This window comes from Carassius auratus, chromosome 36, assembly GCF_003368295.1.
Source record: "Carassius auratus strain Wakin chromosome 36, ASM336829v1, whole genome shotgun sequence".
NCBI classification, from domain to species: Eukaryota; Metazoa; Chordata; class Actinopteri; order Cypriniformes; family Cyprinidae; genus Carassius; species Carassius auratus.
The window spans coordinates 19,830,813-19,851,233 of NC_039278.1; the positions used below are offsets into that span (position 1 = coordinate 19,830,813).

Here is a 20,421-nt window from a genome sequence, read left to right on the forward strand (position 1 = left end):
AGAGTTACTTAAGTATTTTTTATTTAAGTATTTTTAAGAGTAGCTAAAAAAATTTATAACACTTAAAGCCTTTATGCATAATGCATTTCTTTATGTAATTATTAGTTAATAATATTCAATATTTATCATATGTATTATAAGTTTTTCTTTTCCATGACTGTAATTTTATTTAATTGATCAGAACTGATACCTAACTTATTGCTCATTAATAGATGACATTAATGAAAGTGTTATCTCAGATTTGACTGTTTTGTGATTGTTGGGCATTTTCTTCTTACGTGTCTTTTATGAGGTTCTGTAATTTGATGTTTCTCTTTCCATTCCTGCAGCTTTAGTGTCGAGTCAGTGATTTAATATCACCAAAAAACTGAAATTAAGAATTGTCTTGCATTTACATGACAATAAAAGTGTTCATGCAAAATTTAAATGTAATTCACTAACTCTAATGATGTCATTCTCTTATGAGGTTCAGCTGAATTATCTCGATCAGATGCAAAATTCACCTTTACATGGTGTTTATAAACATATAAATGAGTGTGTGGAAACACCCGCCCTACAGTCATATAAATCTATTCACTTCTTTTTATAATCCCCAAAAACTTCTAATTGAAAACAGTCTCAATTATCAAGCATTTTGATTTTATGAGTGGTGTGACGTCATATTGCTCAGGCCCCGCCCACCGCCGCTGATGAGCGGTCCCTGTATTAGCATATCTCCACCCTCAGCCAGTTGTGTTGTCCTCATAATCAATGCAGGTGTTTTGTAGCTGGAGGGAAAAGTGAACATAACATAGAGCCACTGAGGATGCAGTGAATTCGTTTGGTTTTTGATGTAACGGAAAAGAGGGGCGGGGCGAGCAGAGCTCATTATCATTTAAAGAGACACGCACTGAAACAGCAAAATGTTAACAGAACTGTTGTGACAAGGTAAAAGGGTGTTGATTTACATGACCATTGAGGAGTTTTAACCAAAGTATGTTGCAGAAAAAACATGGGCGTGTATTGGAATCATGACAACCAACAACCACTAAATATTTTTTATTTTTAAACCTTCATTTTTTATTTACTTTTTTTTCCTTCTAACTTTAACCTAACTGTTAGACAAACTAACTCACAAGAATAACCAGACATACAAATTGAGAACAACAGCATAAATAAATCAATGTAAAAATACAAATATATACACTGCCTGTCAAAAGTTTGGGATCAGTAAGGTTTTAATTCAATAAAGAAATATATATATATATTCTCTTTGAAAATATAATTTCTTGCATTTTACAATATAATTGAGTTTACTATCTTTAAAAAAAAATCAATTTAACATTCTTGTGGAAGGGTTTTTTTTTTTTTGAGTACAATTTTTTTCAAAATTTACTGGATCACAAATTAAAGTATATCATATTTCAGAAAAATTATGGGACACTGAAGCCAATACAGATAAATTGCTCTATTAAAATTACTTAAATTATTTAAAATCTAATACACTCACAAATGTAGGCTTTTAAACTGTATCAAAATCATAAATGTCCAAAGAAAAAAAAACTGAGAATACAACAATAATTTGGTTAAACTTTACAATAGGTTCCATTAATGTATCAACTAACATGATCAAACAATGAACAATACATTACATCATTTATTAATCTTTGTTAATGTTAGTTCATAAAAATACAGTCGTTCATTGTTAATATTAATTCACAGTGCATTAACTAATGTTAACCAGCAATTAGATTGTACAGTAAAATTGTGAAATATTATGATGTAAAACAGCTGTTTTTTTATGTGAATCTGTGTTAAAGTGTAATGTATTTCTGTGATGCTCCGCTGTATTTTCAGCATCATTCCTCCAGTCTTCAGTGTCACATGATCTTTAGAAATCATTTGTAACATAAATGTTTGTAAATTTAGTCACTTTTGATAAATTTAATGCATCCTTGATGAATAAAAGTATTAATAAAAAATCATAAATACTGACCCCAAACTTTTATATGGTGGTATTTTACAAAGGCTCTCATTCAAATATGTTTTTTTTAATAAGATATAAAAAGAAATAAATAATAATTACTATTAATATTATATCAAAATTATGCATTATATATATATATGTAGCCCTTAGAAGAGATGAGATATATAAAATATAAAGAAAAAAAACATAAATAAAATATATTATTACTACTACTACTATTAGTATATATAAATTATTTCTGGCATTAATTGCTTTTAGTTAAAAGTTTAGTAGTTTCAAATGTGTCCTGCAGCACCATCTGGTGGCTGAACTGAACTACTGCGACAGCATCTGTCCCCTTCATCTGTGGACTCGTGATGGGCGAACCGAATCATTTGAGTCAATTGAACAAATTGCTTTGCCAAATAATTCACTGATTCGAAACGACTCCGGCTGGTCAGAACTGTGCAAATGCAACAAAAAACTCAAGCCAGGCAAGCACAAAAACACCTTTTACGAACCAATTGCATTGTTTATCGCAATAATAGTATATTAAATGCAATTAACTAATTATTTAATACCATTAAGTAAGAAGTGTCTCTATAATATGTGTTTTTATTCATTTGCAGGGCTTGTTTTGTTTGTGGAGTTTAACGGCATTTTCAGTAACCCGTAAAAGGAAAAACTATCAAACAGAAAAACCAAACACAAATGAAATACAACATATTTTTTATTATTGTATTATATTGATAAATGTCCATCTGAAGGGGAAAAAAGGAGAATACAACAAGAAATCAAGAATAAACTGTAATATCAATGATAAAATATGTACAAGAGGAGTATAGCATTTATTAACACAATCTTTCCAAACTCTCTCTATACAACCAAAGGGTTAAAAGTACGTCCCATCGTGATGTCACCGTCCGCTCGTCCAATCACATCGCATCAACATTCCCTTTCGAATAATCTGTTGTTTCCGGTAAGCACGTCAATTGATCAGTAACCAAAAAATCAAATCGCGTTAATTAATAGCACTTCAGTATCTTCAGTAGCCGAGTTCCCATCTCTGACCAGCAGGTGGCGCAAACTAATCTCTCCTGCGCGACTAGTATCTCAAATATTGGTTAATCTTCACTGTTAGCTTCGCAAGTTAATATACACTGTATTCTGGTTCATAAATAGATTGTTGATCAATACTTTAAAACTATACAAACTGAGATTCTTTCTTATATATCTAAAATTAATACGCACCAAAATTAACGAAATTAAAAAATATATTTACTAGTACGAAAACACGCACGCTGTTCCCTATCAACCCCATCAGTCGTCTGTGCACGAGCTTAACGTCAAGGGCGCCTCAGATTTAAAACACTGCAGGAAATGTAAAAGAGCAGCTCAGACATTCATCGCGGTGTTTTACGCAGAAAGTCATGGATTTGTATGGAAGGACGTTTTCGCAATGGAATATATATATATATAATTCTAACTTTCAAACTCACAATTAAAATAGAAACTCAGATTTCTGAGAAAAAAAGTCTTATTTGTGAGGTATAAACTTGTGAGATGTAAATTCACAATTCAGATTTGTTTTCGCAGAATTGCGAGTTTTGTTGCAATTATGAGTTTAATATATATTCGTAATATAGAAATGAAGAATTGCAGGATATAATTTCGCAATTTTCCACACAATTCTAAATTACATCATGCAATTCTGAATTTTTTTCTTAGAATTTCGAATTTACATTTTACAATTCACAGAAAAAAAAACTAAAATGGTAATTTTAAATTTTTTATCTCGCAATTCGAATATAAACAAATAATACAAACTCAGAATTTTTTGAAAATTCACAAAAGTTTTTTGTATTTTTTTGGCCACAGAATAATAATAATAAAAAAACGTAAGAGGTAATTGCGACTTATGGCAATTTAATCGCAATCCGTTTTTAACTTTCGCAACAGAAGATCGCGTTTTATCTCACGATTTTAGATCTCACAACCTGAATGCCCAAATTGTTTGATATAAAATAAAAATTCTGATAAAAAATCGTAATAACGTAAAAAAAAAATGTGGCAGAAAAAAATCTCGCGATTACTTTATTTCTTCGTGTTTGTCTAAACTAGTCCTTTATCATTTGGTAGATAAGCGAACTCGCAACACTTTTCACAGCCCTGAATCAAACACACAAACACTTCGCTCGACTTGTAGTGCTCATGTCATCAGTTAAAAGCAAACAATTCCCAATAAAAGCACACACACACACACACACACACACACACAGTTCAAGTAATCACAGACAAATTCAAATAAACCAGAAGAGTTTTAAATAAAAATCCTCGACCTGCAGGAACCTCGGGTTTCGGTCTATTTGCAACCATAAAATGATAAAAAAAACACTAGTATCCGCTTCAAAAGATCACATATAAAATAGATTTCAAATCATTTTCACCTAAAAGAGAAGGGATGAGTGAGCGATGTGATGTTTAACTACAACCGCTCGTCCCTTCCTGAAGCTAAATCCTAATGCATTTGGCATTACAGGCAAAACAAGGCCTTAAAAATAAATAAACATACAGATCTCAGACAAATATAGACTTCTGAATCGTTGTACTGTTATGAGTACAGCTTGTCAAAAACTGCAACACTATTATAAGACTTTCGCGCATTATCACTTTGACGAAGTTCAACGAATATTCAGAAACGGCTCTAAATCTAGTCAAATGATTGAGATTTTGTCTCAACATCACTGCGTTGAGATGACTTTGAACACAAACATGTAGAAATTTAGTACTTTGTCTGAGCTGCAAGAGTTATTTTTATGTTATATTATGTACAATTCGATTTAGACATGAGAAGCATTCAATTTGAGTCTTTTAATTCAATGCATTTCGTCCGTATTGGTTTAGGATTTGGACCTTGCGTGAGAAACGTAACCGAGCTTAACTTTCCATCCGAATAATATGATGCATTTAATGAGTTTGAAACATCGACGGGGTTCGTTTTCCGTCGAAGAAAATCCACGTTTTGAAACAAAAGGCACGTCGTTTTAAAAGGAGCGAACGCTAGACGGGAAAACCAGAGATGGAGGAGGAGAAGAGAAACTCAAGGAAAAACTATAGAAGTGTGGGAAGCACCCAACTTCCTGTGAGGCTGAACGGAGATGTTCCTCCGTGTGTGTCGACTTCCCCTCGAGCACCCAGGCCTGCCCGGTTCATCAGAGCAGAGGTCACGGTCTCGGCCTTCCTGTCCGTGTTCAGGCCTCACCGCGCAGGAGTTTGTGGAGGCAGTTTCGGTCGGAGGTCGAAGGTCATACGAAGACTTTGGCGAGGGCGTCGGCTCCCGCGCTGCCGATGTAGCACTTGGTGGGATGGAACGCCACGTCGTTGATGGACTCGTCGAACTTCTTCCTGTGAGCCGTGAACTCCTGGATGCACGTCTTGCTCTCCATGTTCCAGAGACGCACCGAGCAGTCGTGACCTGAGACACAATCAACATCCGCTCATCAAACAGATATTACAAAACAGTAAAACATTTCAGAAATATATACAATAACGCTTTTTTAAATTATTATTGAAATATAAACCACCAGTAGATGGCGTGGATTCAACTGTGTTAATGAGTGATTCATTCAATTGATTTGTTCAAACGACTGATTCATTCAGTCTTGATAAATGAGTCACTGATTCATTCACTCACTCAGTTCGCTCAAATAACAGATTTATACGGTATATGAATGTGTCTCTGAATCACTGACTCACTCGATTTGTTCAAATATGTAGATCAATTGAAAAATGAAGTGAGTGTTTTTATGAATGAGTCACTGAATCATTTACTCACTCGATTCATTAAAACAGCTGATTCATGAGCCAGTGACTGTCTTTACGAATGAGACACTGAATCACTGACTCAGCCAATTTGTTTAAAAATGCGGATTCATTCAGAAACAAAGCAAGTCGCTGCATTAATGAGTCACTGAATCAGACTCACTCGATTTGTTCAAATATGTAGATTAATTAAAAAATGAAGCAAGTGATTCATTCAATGATTCATTCACTCACTCAATTCGTTCAAATAGCAGATTTATGTTTCATGAATGTGTCGCTGAATCACTGACTCTGAATCACTGCATTTATGAGTCATTGAATCACAGACTCACTCCATCTGTTCAAATATATGGATTCATTCAAAAATGAAGCAAGGGACTGTTTTTATGAATGAGTCACTGAATCATTGGCTCACTCGATTCATTAAAACAGCTGATTCATGAGCCAGTCACTGTCTTTGTTTTTTTGAAAGAGTCACTGAATCACAATCACAAAGCAAGTCACTCAATTGATGAGTCACTGAATCAGACTCACTCGATTTGTTCAAACATGTAGATTAATTAAAAAATTCAGCAAGTGACTGTTTATGAAACAGTAATTGAATCATTGGCTCACTCGATTGGTTCAAATGACTGATTTATTCCCAACTGAAGCAAGTGACCGTCTTGATGAATGAGTCACTGATTCATTCACTCACTCAATTCGTTCAAATAACAGATTTTATGAATGTGTCTCTGAATCACTGACTCAGCTATTTTTGTAAAAAATATGGATTCATTCAAAAACTAAACAAGTGACTGCATTTATGAGTCATTGAATCACAGACTCACTCCATCTGTTCAAATATGTAAATTCATTCAAAAATGAAGCAAGGGACTGTTTTTATGAATGAGTCACTGAATCATTGGCTCACTCGATTCATTCAAACAGGTGATTCATTAGCCATCGACTGTCTTTACGAATGAGTCATTGAATCACTGACTCATCCAATTTGTTCAAAAACGGGGATTCATTCAGAAACAAAGCAAGTAACTGCATTTATGAATGAGTCACTGAATCATTACATTTACAGTTATGTATTTCGCAGATGCTTTTATCCAAAGCGACTTACTTACGACTTATTCAGGCAATACATTTATTTACCAGTATGTGTGTTCCCTGGGAACTGAACCCATGACACAGGAACATTGACTCGATTCGTTCAAAAAACTTATTAAATGCATTAATAATGTTAACAAATTTTTTCCAAGTAATGCATTAAATTAACATGGCCCTACTTATTATTATTATTATAAGAAAAACCTGAAAATGCAAGAAAATTGTCAGGTTTTCCATCTAATCGTGAAGACAAAACATAAACATTAACATACATGCACACACACACCATAAACTGAACAATTAAGGTGTTTATATGTTTATATGTAAACCATAATCATAACCATTTATGACCTGATTAAAGAACACGATTAGTGTTCAGCATCGCTGTGTAGAGTAAAGCTGTGGAGTACTTACTACCAGACATCAGATAGAGACCGTTGGGATCCACCGCTAGACTGGTGACCGCTTCCAGATGAGCCACCATCGAGTGAATCAACTTGCCTGAGAACACACAGAAACATATTAATACAAACAGAAACAATAACATTCTAATGTTTTTAAGTCTCTTATATGTTTTGGGTCTTACATGTTTTTTTTATCTGTTTTTATAAAATAAATTAATACTTCTATAGATCAGTGATGCATTAAATTGATCAAAAGTGACAGTAAAGGCATTTATAATGTAACAAGATTTCCGTTTCAAATAAATGCTGTTCTTTTGAACTTTCTGTTCATCTGTGAATCCTGAAAAAATCCACAAAAATATTGTGCAGCACGATGAATATCATATCACAACGATCATGTGACACTGAAGACTGGAGGAATGATGCTGAAAATACAGCGGAGCATCACAGAAATACATTACACTTTAACACAGATTCACTCTTTAAATTCCAATAATATTTCACAATTTAATACTATGTTTTTGATCAAATAAACGCATCAGTGGTTGAAAGAGTCACCTGTGTTGTTGTCGTAGAAGCGGATGTGTCGGTCCTCCTGTGCTGTGATGCTGATGGGAAGCGTCGGGTGACTGAGCACTTTATTAATCTGACACGGTGCATCTGAACATCAAACACATCAAGGTCAGAGAGCATCATGGGACTGCTCCAGTCTATAATGATAAAGGTGGTGTAGGTGAAGTACCGGGTTCTCCGGCGGCTCGCGACTCCAGCTCCAGCACCAGCTGTCGTGTCTCCATGTTGAAGATCCCCGTGCGGCCGTTAGTGAAGGATGTGACCATGTGAGCCGGATCACTGCAGACCAGATCCAGCGACGACGGGACGCCCAGCTCTGCACAACACAAGGACATCAGTCACTCACAGCTGAAATCACCTGGACAGAATAATCATGAACAACCAAACAATTCCTAAACTCGAAAAAGTTATTTAATTTTATGTGCAGTAAATTGTCTTTTTTGTTTTTGTTTGGCAAGACTATTATTTTGGGGTTTGTTCATCAAAAAAATAATGTAAGTAGTTAATTTATTTAAAATATTTGTAGTTGGTAAAATATTAATCAAAAAAGCATGCACAGCTCCTAAAAAAACATGCCTGTAGGTGTTCATCCCAAAACAACAACAACAACAACATTGTAACAAGTAAAACATTATTTAAATGAATAGTTAAATGTTTCAATTAATTAATTAAATTGTTTGCATCTGTAGCAAAATATTTTGGAGGTCTATTTCAATGCTAAAATATATTTCTTGAATAAAATAAAAATATATATATATTTATTTGTACTGTGAATACAGTCAGAGAAGATGCTGAAATCATTTAACCATCACCATTAATAAAGTAATAAAACACCAAAAAGGATCATTCAATCATAAAAAAATAAAAAACAATGAAATCAATTTTGTAAAATGATGTGCGTTAAAACATTCTTTAGCTTTTTAAGACTCATTATTGAGGTCAACATGAAACACTAAATATTACAAATTATATATAAAAATATTACATATAAAAATATCTATCTATCTATATATACACACGCACAATATATATATAAATATAAATAAGCCAAAAAAAAAAAAATTAACCTAAATGGTAATACATAAAAAACTAAAAACTGAATAATAAAAAAAGTTAAAACTAAATAGTAATATTTAAAAAACTACTAAAAACGTAAATACTGATATACAAATAAATAAAAAAATAAAAAAATGATATAGTGTAAACACTGTATAACTTAAATTTATATAAAAAATTTTTTTTTAAAAAGCACATACAATTACAAAAAAAAAAAACTAAATTTAATTGAAAAGAAAGTTTTGAAATAAAATCTAGTTTAAAATATGAACCAATCCCCTAAATCATTAAGTAATAAAATCCTTCATTCATAAAAAAACCCCAAATAAAATAAAATACATTTTGTAAACTGATTTTAAGACTGATTTTGGAGTCACTTCATAAAACAAACAAAATATTACAAATTATAAATTAAAATATTAAATAAAATATTTTTTTTGTAAACTGCCCTGTGGTCTCATTCTGTAACTTTTACGAAAAAGTACAACATTTTTGTAAACAGATGTGTGGTAAATCACTCTTTACACAAACTAAAGCTCCTTCAGATTGTAAAGTGCTGTGTGTGTGTGTGTGTGTGTGTGTGTGTGTGGTCAGTACCTCTGTCCTGGTTGAAGACGGCGAGGGCGGGGGCAGGATCTGCTGCGCTCCAGAGCCTCACCGTCCCGTCAGCAGAACACGACAGCAGTCTGTGATGAGCCGAGCTGTACACCAAACCCCAGACTGCATCTGTGTGTCCGGAGAGAGCCCCCCGCAGCACCGACGGCTCTGCAGCAGACACAGACACACACCGTCACACACACACACACACACACAGAGAGACTCACTGGCGTCTGCAGCGGATCAGGGACGCACCGTACGAGTCGTACGGATCGATGTTGGGGCTCGGTGTGTTCCAGCACTGGATGGACGCGTCCAGACCGCCGCTGAAACACTGCTCACCGCTGGAGCTCATCACCACACACAGAACCGGACCCCTGACACCACACCAGACAGAAACCACATCACACAGCTGCTGGTTTATCCTGCTAAAGAGATCTGAACCGGATTCACACGCACCTGTGAGCCCTGAACGTGTAGATGGGCTCCACATCCAGAGCAGCGCACCTGAAACAACAACAACAACAACATCATCATCATCCACCCGTCACACCGACCCACAGGATATCATCATCATCCGACACATTTATTAAATAAAGATCAAAGGACAAAGTCTCTATTTATCATTTATTATAAGCTGAGGCACTGTGATTACTAACTACTGAAACACAAATAAAAACAAATGACACATAAATAGTACTATTAAAATAAATAGGCCAAAATAAACAACTGATAATGAAACTGAAATATAAATAATAATGATTTAAAAAAAAAAACTGAAATAAAAACGCTGAATTTTAAATTTAAGCACTGAAATTTCTTACTGGAAATAAAATAAATAAAAAATAATTAAATATTAATAATATTTAAAATCATAATAAAAACCTAAAAAATAAATTAGTGAAAATTATAAAAACTTTAAATAAAACGCAAATAAAATAAATCATAACTAAATAGCAATATATTTTTAAAAAATTTAAAAATTGAATAGTATATTCAGTTTAAAAAAACGGATGAAAACCTAAAGTAAAAGTGAAATAAAAAAAATGAAACCTAAATTTAATATATATATATATATATATATATATTTATATATAAAATCTATTAAAAACCTGAAAACAGAATTCTTTTTTTTTACTTAAATAGTAATATTAAAAAAAAAAAAAACTAATAAAAAGTAAACAAATACTGAAATAAAAATAAATTCATTAATGAAAAACTGATATACTGTAAATATGAATGTTTAAATTCAATATATATAATTTTTTTAAATTACAAAAGCACATAAAAACAACAACAACAACAAAATTAAAAACCATTTTTTTGAATGAAAACAAAGTTTAGAAATAAAATCTAGTTTAAAATATGAATCAAGCTCCTCCCACTTCTTGGCCGGAGCAGTTTTCTGCAGGTTCCACATCTTGAGCGTGTGATCTTCAGACGCGGTGATCAGAACCGGCTCGATGGGGTGAAACGCAAGACCACGGATCGAATCAAAGTGGTTCCTGAGCGTGAACTTGGGGTTCCACGTCTTCCGCAGGGCGTCTTTATTATTAGTGATCTGAGAAAAACAGGAAACATTCACAAATACAGTACATCTACACTCGAATTAATACCAGCTCTCATTTCACCAACAATTTCTGACTACTCGATCAGATTATATATATACATATGTAAACCAGCATATCGCAGCTGCAAACATAGATTCACTTAATTAAAATATTAATAATGTTTTGCTTAAATAGTTTTGGCCGAGCACCACAGTGATTTTACAGTTAATTACAATTACAACTAAAACCATTAAACTTAAACATGAACTAAAATAAAATAAAATATCATCTAACCGCTTTCATTATGATTAATTATAAACATCATAAATCTGGTAAAAGTTTAACATTTTTAACAAACTAACAATGATCCCATAAACCCATTACAATAAACGTTTCGACTTAGTTTTGTCTTTATTTATGAGAAACTAAATAAAAACAAAATAACAAGAGAACTAAAATTTAATGATAATATTTTGAAATATTTTAGTAGTATATTTTAGTTTTCATTTTATTTTTTAATTAAATGTAATTATTATTTTTTTTCATTTTAAACATTTATTTTTTACTATTTTTGTTGTTAGCTTTTAATTTTTTTTTATAATTTTTTTTTTTTGTATTTCAACAAAAATAAGAACTCTTGCCTTTGCAACAAGCTGAAATACGTTTGCTTTTTAAATTAAAATCTATTTAACTAAATTTAAGTATTTATTTAAACTTAAATTAAAATGACAGCAAAATTTTTTTTTTTTTTTTTATATATATTATAACATACAATATATATTATAAAAATAACAAAATAACAGTTTTTTCTTAATATTTTGAAATAGATAAAAATTTTTGTAATTCAGTTTTTTTGCTATTTTCTTTAGTTATTTTATTTTATTTTTATTGTAGTACTTCAACTTTAAACAAAAGTCAGAGATGTTGCGATGGCCACTACCTGAAATGAATAACGTGTCAGTTTTGTCCCGTTCATGTGTATCTGGTCTGCAGTAATGAGTGTGTTTCTGGTGTGGACTCACGTCGTAGGACAGACTCTCGGCCTCGTTGGCCACGGTGAGTCCGGCCAGCTCTCCGAGACCCAGCTCGCTCTCCAGCGTCTCATCCGTCCCCATGATGAAGGACTTCCCCGAGGACGGGGGGAACGTGAGCGCCTCCACTGTGAAACACACACACAGGTCAGCACACACACACACACACACACACACAGCAGCGGAGCCTGAGCCTCACACATACCCTCATCGGTGCGTCCCAGCGGGGGGTCACTGAGGCGGGGCAAGCTGGGACGGGCCGGAGGAGCCACCGGTGGCTGGATGGACGACAGATCCTCGGCGTCTCGCAGGTTCGCTAACATATCCTGCAGCTTACAGCGGTTCGGCCCTGAAACACACCACAACAAACCCAGGACAGATTCAGCCCACCTTCGACTAAGACTTTTATTTTTAACATTTCTAATCAGTAAAAACAAGCATTTCTCTGTCTATGCTTTACTAGACCAGAGATGCACAACTTTTTTAAAACGAAGAGCTAAAAATCTATTGAGGTGAGACAAAAGTTAAAGTTGCACATATCAAATTATAGCTAAATGTATTATTTCTTTTAATAATTAGACATTTAGATAGCAATTTTCACAAAATCTTCACAAAATTTTAAAAACCAGATTCACTTTATTTTACAAAAGTACAAAAAAAGTACATTAGAAATAGAGATACAGGATGCTGATTTTATTGCCGTCTAAATCAGAATTTCTGCCGTTTTCTACATTTAGATAATAAACACTGTTACAGTTATATAACTATATTATATCAAATAATAAATTTTCTTTTAACAATTTACCAAAATATTTAAATAAATATGTATATTACATTTTTTTCTTTTTTTTTCTTCAAAAAATCAAATTCACTTACTTTACAAAAGATAAAATAAAATAAAAAGTAAAACAAAATTGTATTAGAAATGAAAATAAGTTGTTTTAATTGCTGTCTAAATTAGAATTTTATCTCCCAATCCAGGAGAAAATCAGATACTAAACACTGCTAAATAACATTTTTATATTAATATTTTATATTCAAATTTATTAAAGATTATTTTTAATTTTTATTATTAAACAAATTTAAATAACTTTTAGAATTAAAATACTGCTCTAGTTTTTGTTAAGATTTTTAAATTAAATTTTAAATTGATTTTAGTTCAAGTTAAAATAAAAAGCAAAATTAGAGCAGCATTTTTTATTTTCAATTAACATGTTTTTTATTTGAAGCAGTGTAAAAGGTTTTTATAGCTTTTTTTTTGATTTACTTAACTATAATAACTGTGATCAAAGGTCATCAAAGGTCAACTCTGGGCATCTCTGGTCTAGAGTTCAGCTTTAACTGTGTTTCTTGGTCTGGGAGGACTGTTTTGTGATGGAGGGATTGAACACGACTAAATCAGAATGAAATGACAGAAATGAAGTACTGGAATAAAAATCAGTGAGGAAAAAATAAAGAGTGGATTGATAAAGTAAGCAGCGGTCGCTGAAGTCCCATCTGAACATTCTTACAGTGGAAGCAGGGAAGGGGGCGGAGCCTTGTTTATACACACGCCCCCATTCACAGAGGGGGAGGAGCAAACAAGCCACACCCCTCTCAAAGCACCAGCATAAATGCAAAGGGAGCAGCAGAAATGAGCAGCTGAAGAGCAAAATGAAGAAGGGGAAAAGAAACGATAGATGCAGCTGGATCCTGGAAGAAATAAAAGAGTGAAGAAAGCGAGAGGTTCCTGTCCCACTTACTCTTCACCCCTTTCTTGCCCTTGCGCTCCTTCTTGTACTGTTCCTTGAGTTTAGAGATCAGACCCTCATCCACGTCCCAGGACTCAGACGAGGGGCTCTGCTCTTCCTTCTCTACACGGAGGAGGGAGGAAGACACGTTACACGCTACACGCCTGACTCACACTGAACATGACATGGACATCTGCCCTAATCGGTTTCAGCTCGATGAGTTTATTGCTCTCTAAATCAGGATTTCAGCCGTTTTCTACCTCAATCAGCCAGATGATACACCCAGCTATACAGGAAGTGGACATGTGTTGGTGTTTTTAGCAGGAAGAGAGCGGACTCTCACCCCAGTCGGAGGACGGCGCTTCGGACGAGCCCTCCATGTCCTCACTGTTGGCCAGGAAGTCGAATCCCTTCAGGACCTCATCTGTGTCCAAGTCATCGCTCATGTCAGCTGAGGAAGAGGAGGGAGATGGAGACACCTTCCTCCTCACCATCTAGGACAGGAAGAGGACGTGTGAGCGAGGGCAGAGGGTGTAACTCACATCTTCTGGCTCTCCGTCTGAACATTAACTCACGGTGGAGAGGTCCACCACGCTCTTGTTCTGTCCCTCGCTGTCTTCATCCTCGTCTTCATCGCTGAACTCTGCGGCTGCTTTCTCGATGAACTTGAAGGCTTCCAGCACCGAGACGGAGTCCGTCATCTCTGCTTTACTGCGGGTCCAATCCACAAACACACAGAGATCAGACAGAGACAGAAGAGCATCACACTCGCATTTCACAGACACACACAAAGACTGATCTGTCTCTAGTGACTTCAACTAACAAACAAATAAATAAAGCAATAAAGCTAACAGAGGCCGATATATCTTTAAAATAAAATAGTAAATAGTAAAAAAAAAGGTAACAAGAGGCCGATATATCTTCAGGGAGATAAAATAAAATAAAATAAATAAAATAAAATAAAAAATAAAAGCTAACAGACGCCGATATATCTTCAGGGAGATAAAATAAAATAAAATAAAATAAAATAAAATAAAATAAAAAAGTTAACAGAAGCCGATATATCTTCAGGGAGATAAAATAAAATAAAATAAAATAAAATAAAATAAGATAAAATAAAATAAAAAGGCAACAGATGCCGATATATATTCAAGGAGATAAAAAAAATAAAATAAAAAAAAAATAATAATAATAAATACAATAAAATAAAAAAGGTAACAGAGGGCGATATATCTTCAGGGAGATAAAAAAGTTAAAATAAAAAAATAAAAAAAAATACAAATAAAATACAAATAAAATAAAATAAAATAAAAAAGGTATAAGAGGCCGATATATCTTCAGGGAGATAAAAAAATAAATAAAAAAATTAATAAATAAATAAAATAAAATAAAAAGGTAACAGAGGCTGAACTTCATGGGGTTAAATAAACAAACAAACAAACAAATAAATAAAAGCAATAAAGCTAACAGATGCTGATATATCTCAGGGAGATAATTAATAAATAAAATAAATAAATAAAATGAAAAAGGTAACAGAGGCCGATTTATAATCAGGGAGTTTATTTTATTATATATATATATATTTATTTATTTATTAGTATATTTTTACATCAAATAAAATAAAGCTAACAGGTGCTGAAATACTTTCAGGGAGTTTAAAATAAAAAATAAAATAAAAATAAATTAAATATTCATGGAGTTTAAAATAAAATCAAGTAAAGGTAACAGAGGGTAATATATGTTTAAGGAGATAAATAAAATCATGTAAGGTCAGTAAGTGGTGTGTGCTCCATCACTGACCCGATCACGGTGTTAGTGCTGTCCTTCAGCGAGGCCGGCTCCGTCCCGTTCACCATGGGCTCGGAGCGCTGCTCTCCAGACAGACCCAGCAGAGCTTTGACCCGCTGAGACTTCACATCCAGGATAGTGTCGGTGTAGCCCACCTCCTGCAGATACCTGCACACACACACACACACCTGACTCACAAACCTGATCAACTTTCACTTCATATTCACACAAACTCATAACCAGGCCACCGTGACACTCATGATCTCTGCTGCGGTTCACGTCCATTTCATTCTCAAGTTTTACTTTAGTTGAACACCATAACCTCGAAACAGAAGCAGGACAGGTTAAACACACACACGGTTACGGTGAGAGAGAAGCGTCTGTCAGTGTATGATCACTTACCTTCAGTTCACCTGACACACACACACACACACACACACACACACACTCCTGCGGTCTGAGGTGTAGAGGGAGAGCGCTGGACTCCACTAAATGTTTAGCAGCAGTTTAAGAAGAAAACAAGAGAGAGAGAGCGAGCGAGCGAGAGTGTGGCGTCTCTCCCTGTACCAGTCTCTCTCCAGACACAGGAAACACAACCAGACGAACAATCCTGCATTCATCAGCCTTACTGACACACACACACACACACACACACACACACACACACACACACACACACACACACACACTGTCTGTGTGTGTGTGTGTGTGTGAGCCAGCGTGTGTGTGTGTGTGTGTGTCTGTGTCTCTGTGTGCGTGTGTGTGTCTCTGTATGTGTGTGTGTGTCTGTGTCTCTGTGTGCGTGTGTGTGTGAGTGTGTGTGTGTGTCTCTGTGTGTGTGTGTGTGTGTGTGCGTGAGTGTGTGTGTCTGTCTCTGTGTGTGAGTGTGTGTGTGTGTGTGTGTGTCTGTGTCTCTGTGTGTGTGTGTGTGTGTGTCTCTGTGTGTGTGTGTCTATGTGTGTGTGTGTGTCTCTGTGTCTCTGTGTGTGTGTGTGTGTGTGTGTGTCTCTGTGTCTCTGTGTGTGTGTGTGTGTGTCTCTGTGTCTCTGTGTGTGTGTGTGTGTGTGTGTGTGTGTGTGTGTCACTCACTGTCTCAGCAGTTGTCGTCCCTGTCTCCAGCTCAGCTGACTGTTGGGTGGTTCAGGAAGAGCCTCGTTCTCGTTCCCCTCATCTAAAGGTCAAAGGTCAGACACAGACTCACAGACTATATACACACAGTTTTTCATTATTCACAAACTTAAAATAAAACATTAGCATTTCTTATTTTGATTTTATTTTGAGGTTGTCTTATTTTGATTTTAAAACAATAATAATAATAATTGTGGGCTTAATAGAAAGTGTCACAAGCACAGAACAGCTGGAGCTATGATCTCTATCTCTAGTGTTTGGGGGCGGTGCGGGGGTTTACCGGAGTCATAGCTGGGGGGCTTCATGTCCCCCTGGTGGAGCTCCGTCCCGTACTTCAGCTTGTGGTGTTTGGCTCTGAGGAGGACACACACACACACACACACACACAGAGCAGTCACATCACACTCCTCAAACCTAACATTCATGCACTTCTGACAGATCTGAGGAGCTTCAATCCAGACCATAACTTACATGCTTCTGTTAATATGAATAAAACATCAGGATTTGCATTTTGCATGAAAACTGTCCTGACAGCTTGCATGTCAATAAATAATATTAGGGGTGTAACGGTTCACAAAATTCACGGTTCGGTTCGATACGATACACTGATGTCACGGTTCGGTTCGGTTCGGTTCGATACGTTTTAGATACAGCAAAATGTAAAAACATCTCAACTTTTCAGAATGCCGCAAGCGCACCGCGGGTCATGTGACAAGAACCAACCAATCAGCTTCATCCTTTCCCGTAACAACGTTGAGAGCTCAGCCAAGATGAAGGATCAGCTGATCATAGTTGTATATGGACTGCAATTTTGAAATAAATTTAGTAGCAGAGCTACTGCAAGCGATTTTTAGAGCTGCAAATCCATTTATCCTTTGCTGAAATTTCCGCGTCTCATGGAGAGAGCACGTCATTGTTGCTTAGCAAAGACAGACGCCTCATGAGCGCTTCTGCCCGAGCGCTTTGGAAAGGAGGAGAAAGACGCGCTTAGCGTTTTCCATGCGTTTTTAGGCACGATATGTGTCTGGTGTTTGGGTTGGATTCCCTGTAAGCTATAGTTTCTAAATGCTGCAGGGATAGTTTGCTGCGTGCATGTTTCTCCTTTTTTTCGTCTTTTCCCAGATAGTACTGACGCATATATCCCAGATTTTTTTTTATTTTTTTTTATTCCCGCTGGTGTACCCTGTCATGTTGCAGATGCGACATACCGTTGTTTATTTATCCACCACTCTCTTGCCATCACCATTATAGCTTAAAGGGAATCCAAAGTGCACCCAAACACCAGACCTGTTGGTTATTGAAGGATCTTCTCATTTCTAGTCTGTTAAACGCATTGGCTATTTTGCAACGAGCCTTCAGCGCGTACTGAGTGAGCGAGCGCCTGCTGAGTAGCCTAACATAAACATATAAGATGGTGTTTTTTTCTTCTTCGGGAGTGTCAGGGGCGTTGCCTGTTACGTTGTTTGGGTTATTGGGCTACCTTGTTGAACGCATATCATTATATTTCTCTCTCTCTCTTTTTTTTTTTTTTTCAAATATAATTAATTACTCCAACGAACCGTTCGGTATACATAATGCGTACCGCGTACCGAACCGAAAGCGTCGTACCGAACGGTTCAATACGAATACGCGTATCGTTACACCCCTAAATAATATATATATATTAATTTGACAGCAGTATAAACAAGTGCATTAAAGAAGAACATGGACAGGATGTTTTTACAATATGAATACAGAAAATAAAATGATGCTTTTTCATGTGGTTATTCTGAGGAATAATTAAAAGATTAACTGATTAACAAAATAATAGTTATTTATAACTATACTCTTGATTTAAACACATAAGGAGTGAAAAAAGAAAACAAATAATTTATCAAAGATTAATTCAACAATGTTGCAATGTTCATTTTATTTTTTAAATTAAGTTGAAATAATTTTTTTAATTAATTTTCATTTTCGTTTTTTAATTGTACTCTTTCTTCAAGTTAAATTTAGAGAATTCAATTATTCAATAATTATTTAAAAGATTGTTTATTTTAAATAATTTCTAAAATATAAATTATAAGTGTTTGTTTAAATTGGTTACAATTAAAATATAAATTCATTTTATTTTTAAATTGAATATATTTCAAATTGTAAAATTATAAAATTTAATTATTTTGTAAAATATAAATACATTTAATTTATTAAAAACATTTTTAAATGCATATTCATATTTCGATCATGCATATTTTTTTTATTGCACTTTTTCATCCAACAAACCAATAGTTAAATCAATTAACAAAACAACAGCTACAAGAAGTAGATTTAAGGAGAAAAAGACAGAAAACAGCAAATCTAATAATATTTTAAGGATATAATTTGGAGTGTAAATTCAGATTAAATGAGCAGTGGCACACATCAGATGGATTCAGTATTAAAGCTGGGTAACTTTAAGAAGAAAGAAGCTGCTTCTTGATGAGGCAGAAGGACTGAATCTAGGGTGTGTAATTATTGGGTGTGTTCTCCCAGGTTTCCCTGCGTCTGAATGACACTGGATGTGTATAAATGGAGCAGTGACTCATGGTGAGGATGAATAAGCTTCAAACGGCCCTGGCTCGCTGTAATCAGCACATAATACTGATGAAGATGAGTGTTTACTGACCGCTCCTGTTTGAGAGCGTATTCCAGCATCTTGATCCGTCTCACCAGATCCTTCTTCAGGTTCTCCTGGCCTTTCCTCTCGCCCTGCAGGAACGCTATCTGAGCCTGCAATAAATCACACATAGATATATTCATTATTTATATAGAGCTAGAAATCAGCCTAGAAAGAATCATTTTTATGACATTAGAGAAATTTCCATGAAGATATGCCTTTGAAGAGCATTTAATTGACTGACAATTAAGCATTTAAAAAAAAAAAAATTAATTACACCAATTGTTTTTTTTATTTATGACAATAAAAAAACTGAAAATAAAACCAAATAAAAAAATATGAGTAATTTTTTTAAATTCATGCCAATAAAAACAATAAATAAAAAAAAGTATGTTTTCAATAGTGTAATTTTTTTAAATTGCATAAAAATATTATAAAAAAAATACAAAAAACAAAAAAATAATATAATCGAAAAATTTCTAATTTATGATGTTATTTTAATTATTCCAAATGAAATATATATATATATTTAATAAATTGTAAAAACAGAATGATTTTCATTACACTGCAAAAGAAAAAAAAAATTTTTTTTCAAAGTTGTAAATAAAGTTGTAAAGCAATGATGAGGCCGTCATCCAGAAGATCCACTCTGCATTCAGTTATTATTAACACTGAACCAAGATACGTCATAACCTGATTGGATGCTTTTATGATGTATATTCTGTCAACACACACACACACACACACACACACACACAATGCTGTAATGCGATGGGAACCAAGGCCAGATCGAAGTGCAGTCGTGTCCATCATAACAGGGATATTAATGATGTATTATTTGATAAAAATACGATCTGATTAAAGCCACACTAAACTGGCTGATTCCAGCAGACGCATCCCTTTCCAAAAAAGGCTGTCTTGTCATTTCTCCCCGGAGGAAGTGAGAGAGATTAGGAGCGTCGGAGAGCAAGAAAAGCGTGTGAATTCAGAAATAGTGCAGTGACGTCTGTGGGCCCACTCGCTCCAGAGAGGCGTCTCTTGACATGCCTGCAGAGAAACACTGG

General features: G+C 34.6%; 1 protein-coding gene across 1 annotated transcript in view; it reads right to left on the minus strand.

Moving 5' to 3' along the window:
- Positions 1-2,657: 2,657 nt before the first annotated feature.
- Positions 2,658-20,421, minus strand: part of LOC113055576 (striatin-like) — a 33,914-nt gene continuing 16,150 nt past the window's right edge. The window contains exons 2-18 of the mRNA XM_026221976.1: positions 19,367-19,470; positions 17,003-17,076; positions 16,684-16,765; positions 15,607-15,762; positions 14,382-14,517; positions 14,150-14,300; positions 13,819-13,929; positions 12,282-12,425; positions 12,068-12,204; positions 10,881-11,056; positions 9,955-10,002; positions 9,751-9,872; positions 9,496-9,663; positions 8,012-8,158; positions 7,828-7,929; positions 7,280-7,366; positions 2,658-5,420 (exon numbers count right to left, since the gene is read on the minus strand). Of these exons, the coding sequence (XP_026077761.1) occupies positions 5,251-5,420; positions 7,280-7,366; positions 7,828-7,929; positions 8,012-8,158; positions 9,496-9,663; positions 9,751-9,872; positions 9,955-10,002; positions 10,881-11,056; positions 12,068-12,204; positions 12,282-12,425; positions 13,819-13,929; positions 14,150-14,300; positions 14,382-14,517; positions 15,607-15,762; positions 16,684-16,765; positions 17,003-17,076; positions 19,367-19,470 (2,115 nt within the window). The 3' untranslated portion in view covers positions 2,658-5,250. The remainder of the gene's footprint in view (positions 5,421-7,279; positions 7,367-7,827; positions 7,930-8,011; positions 8,159-9,495; positions 9,664-9,750; positions 9,873-9,954; positions 10,003-10,880; positions 11,057-12,067; positions 12,205-12,281; positions 12,426-13,818; positions 13,930-14,149; positions 14,301-14,381; positions 14,518-15,606; positions 15,763-16,683; positions 16,766-17,002; positions 17,077-19,366; positions 19,471-20,421) is intronic.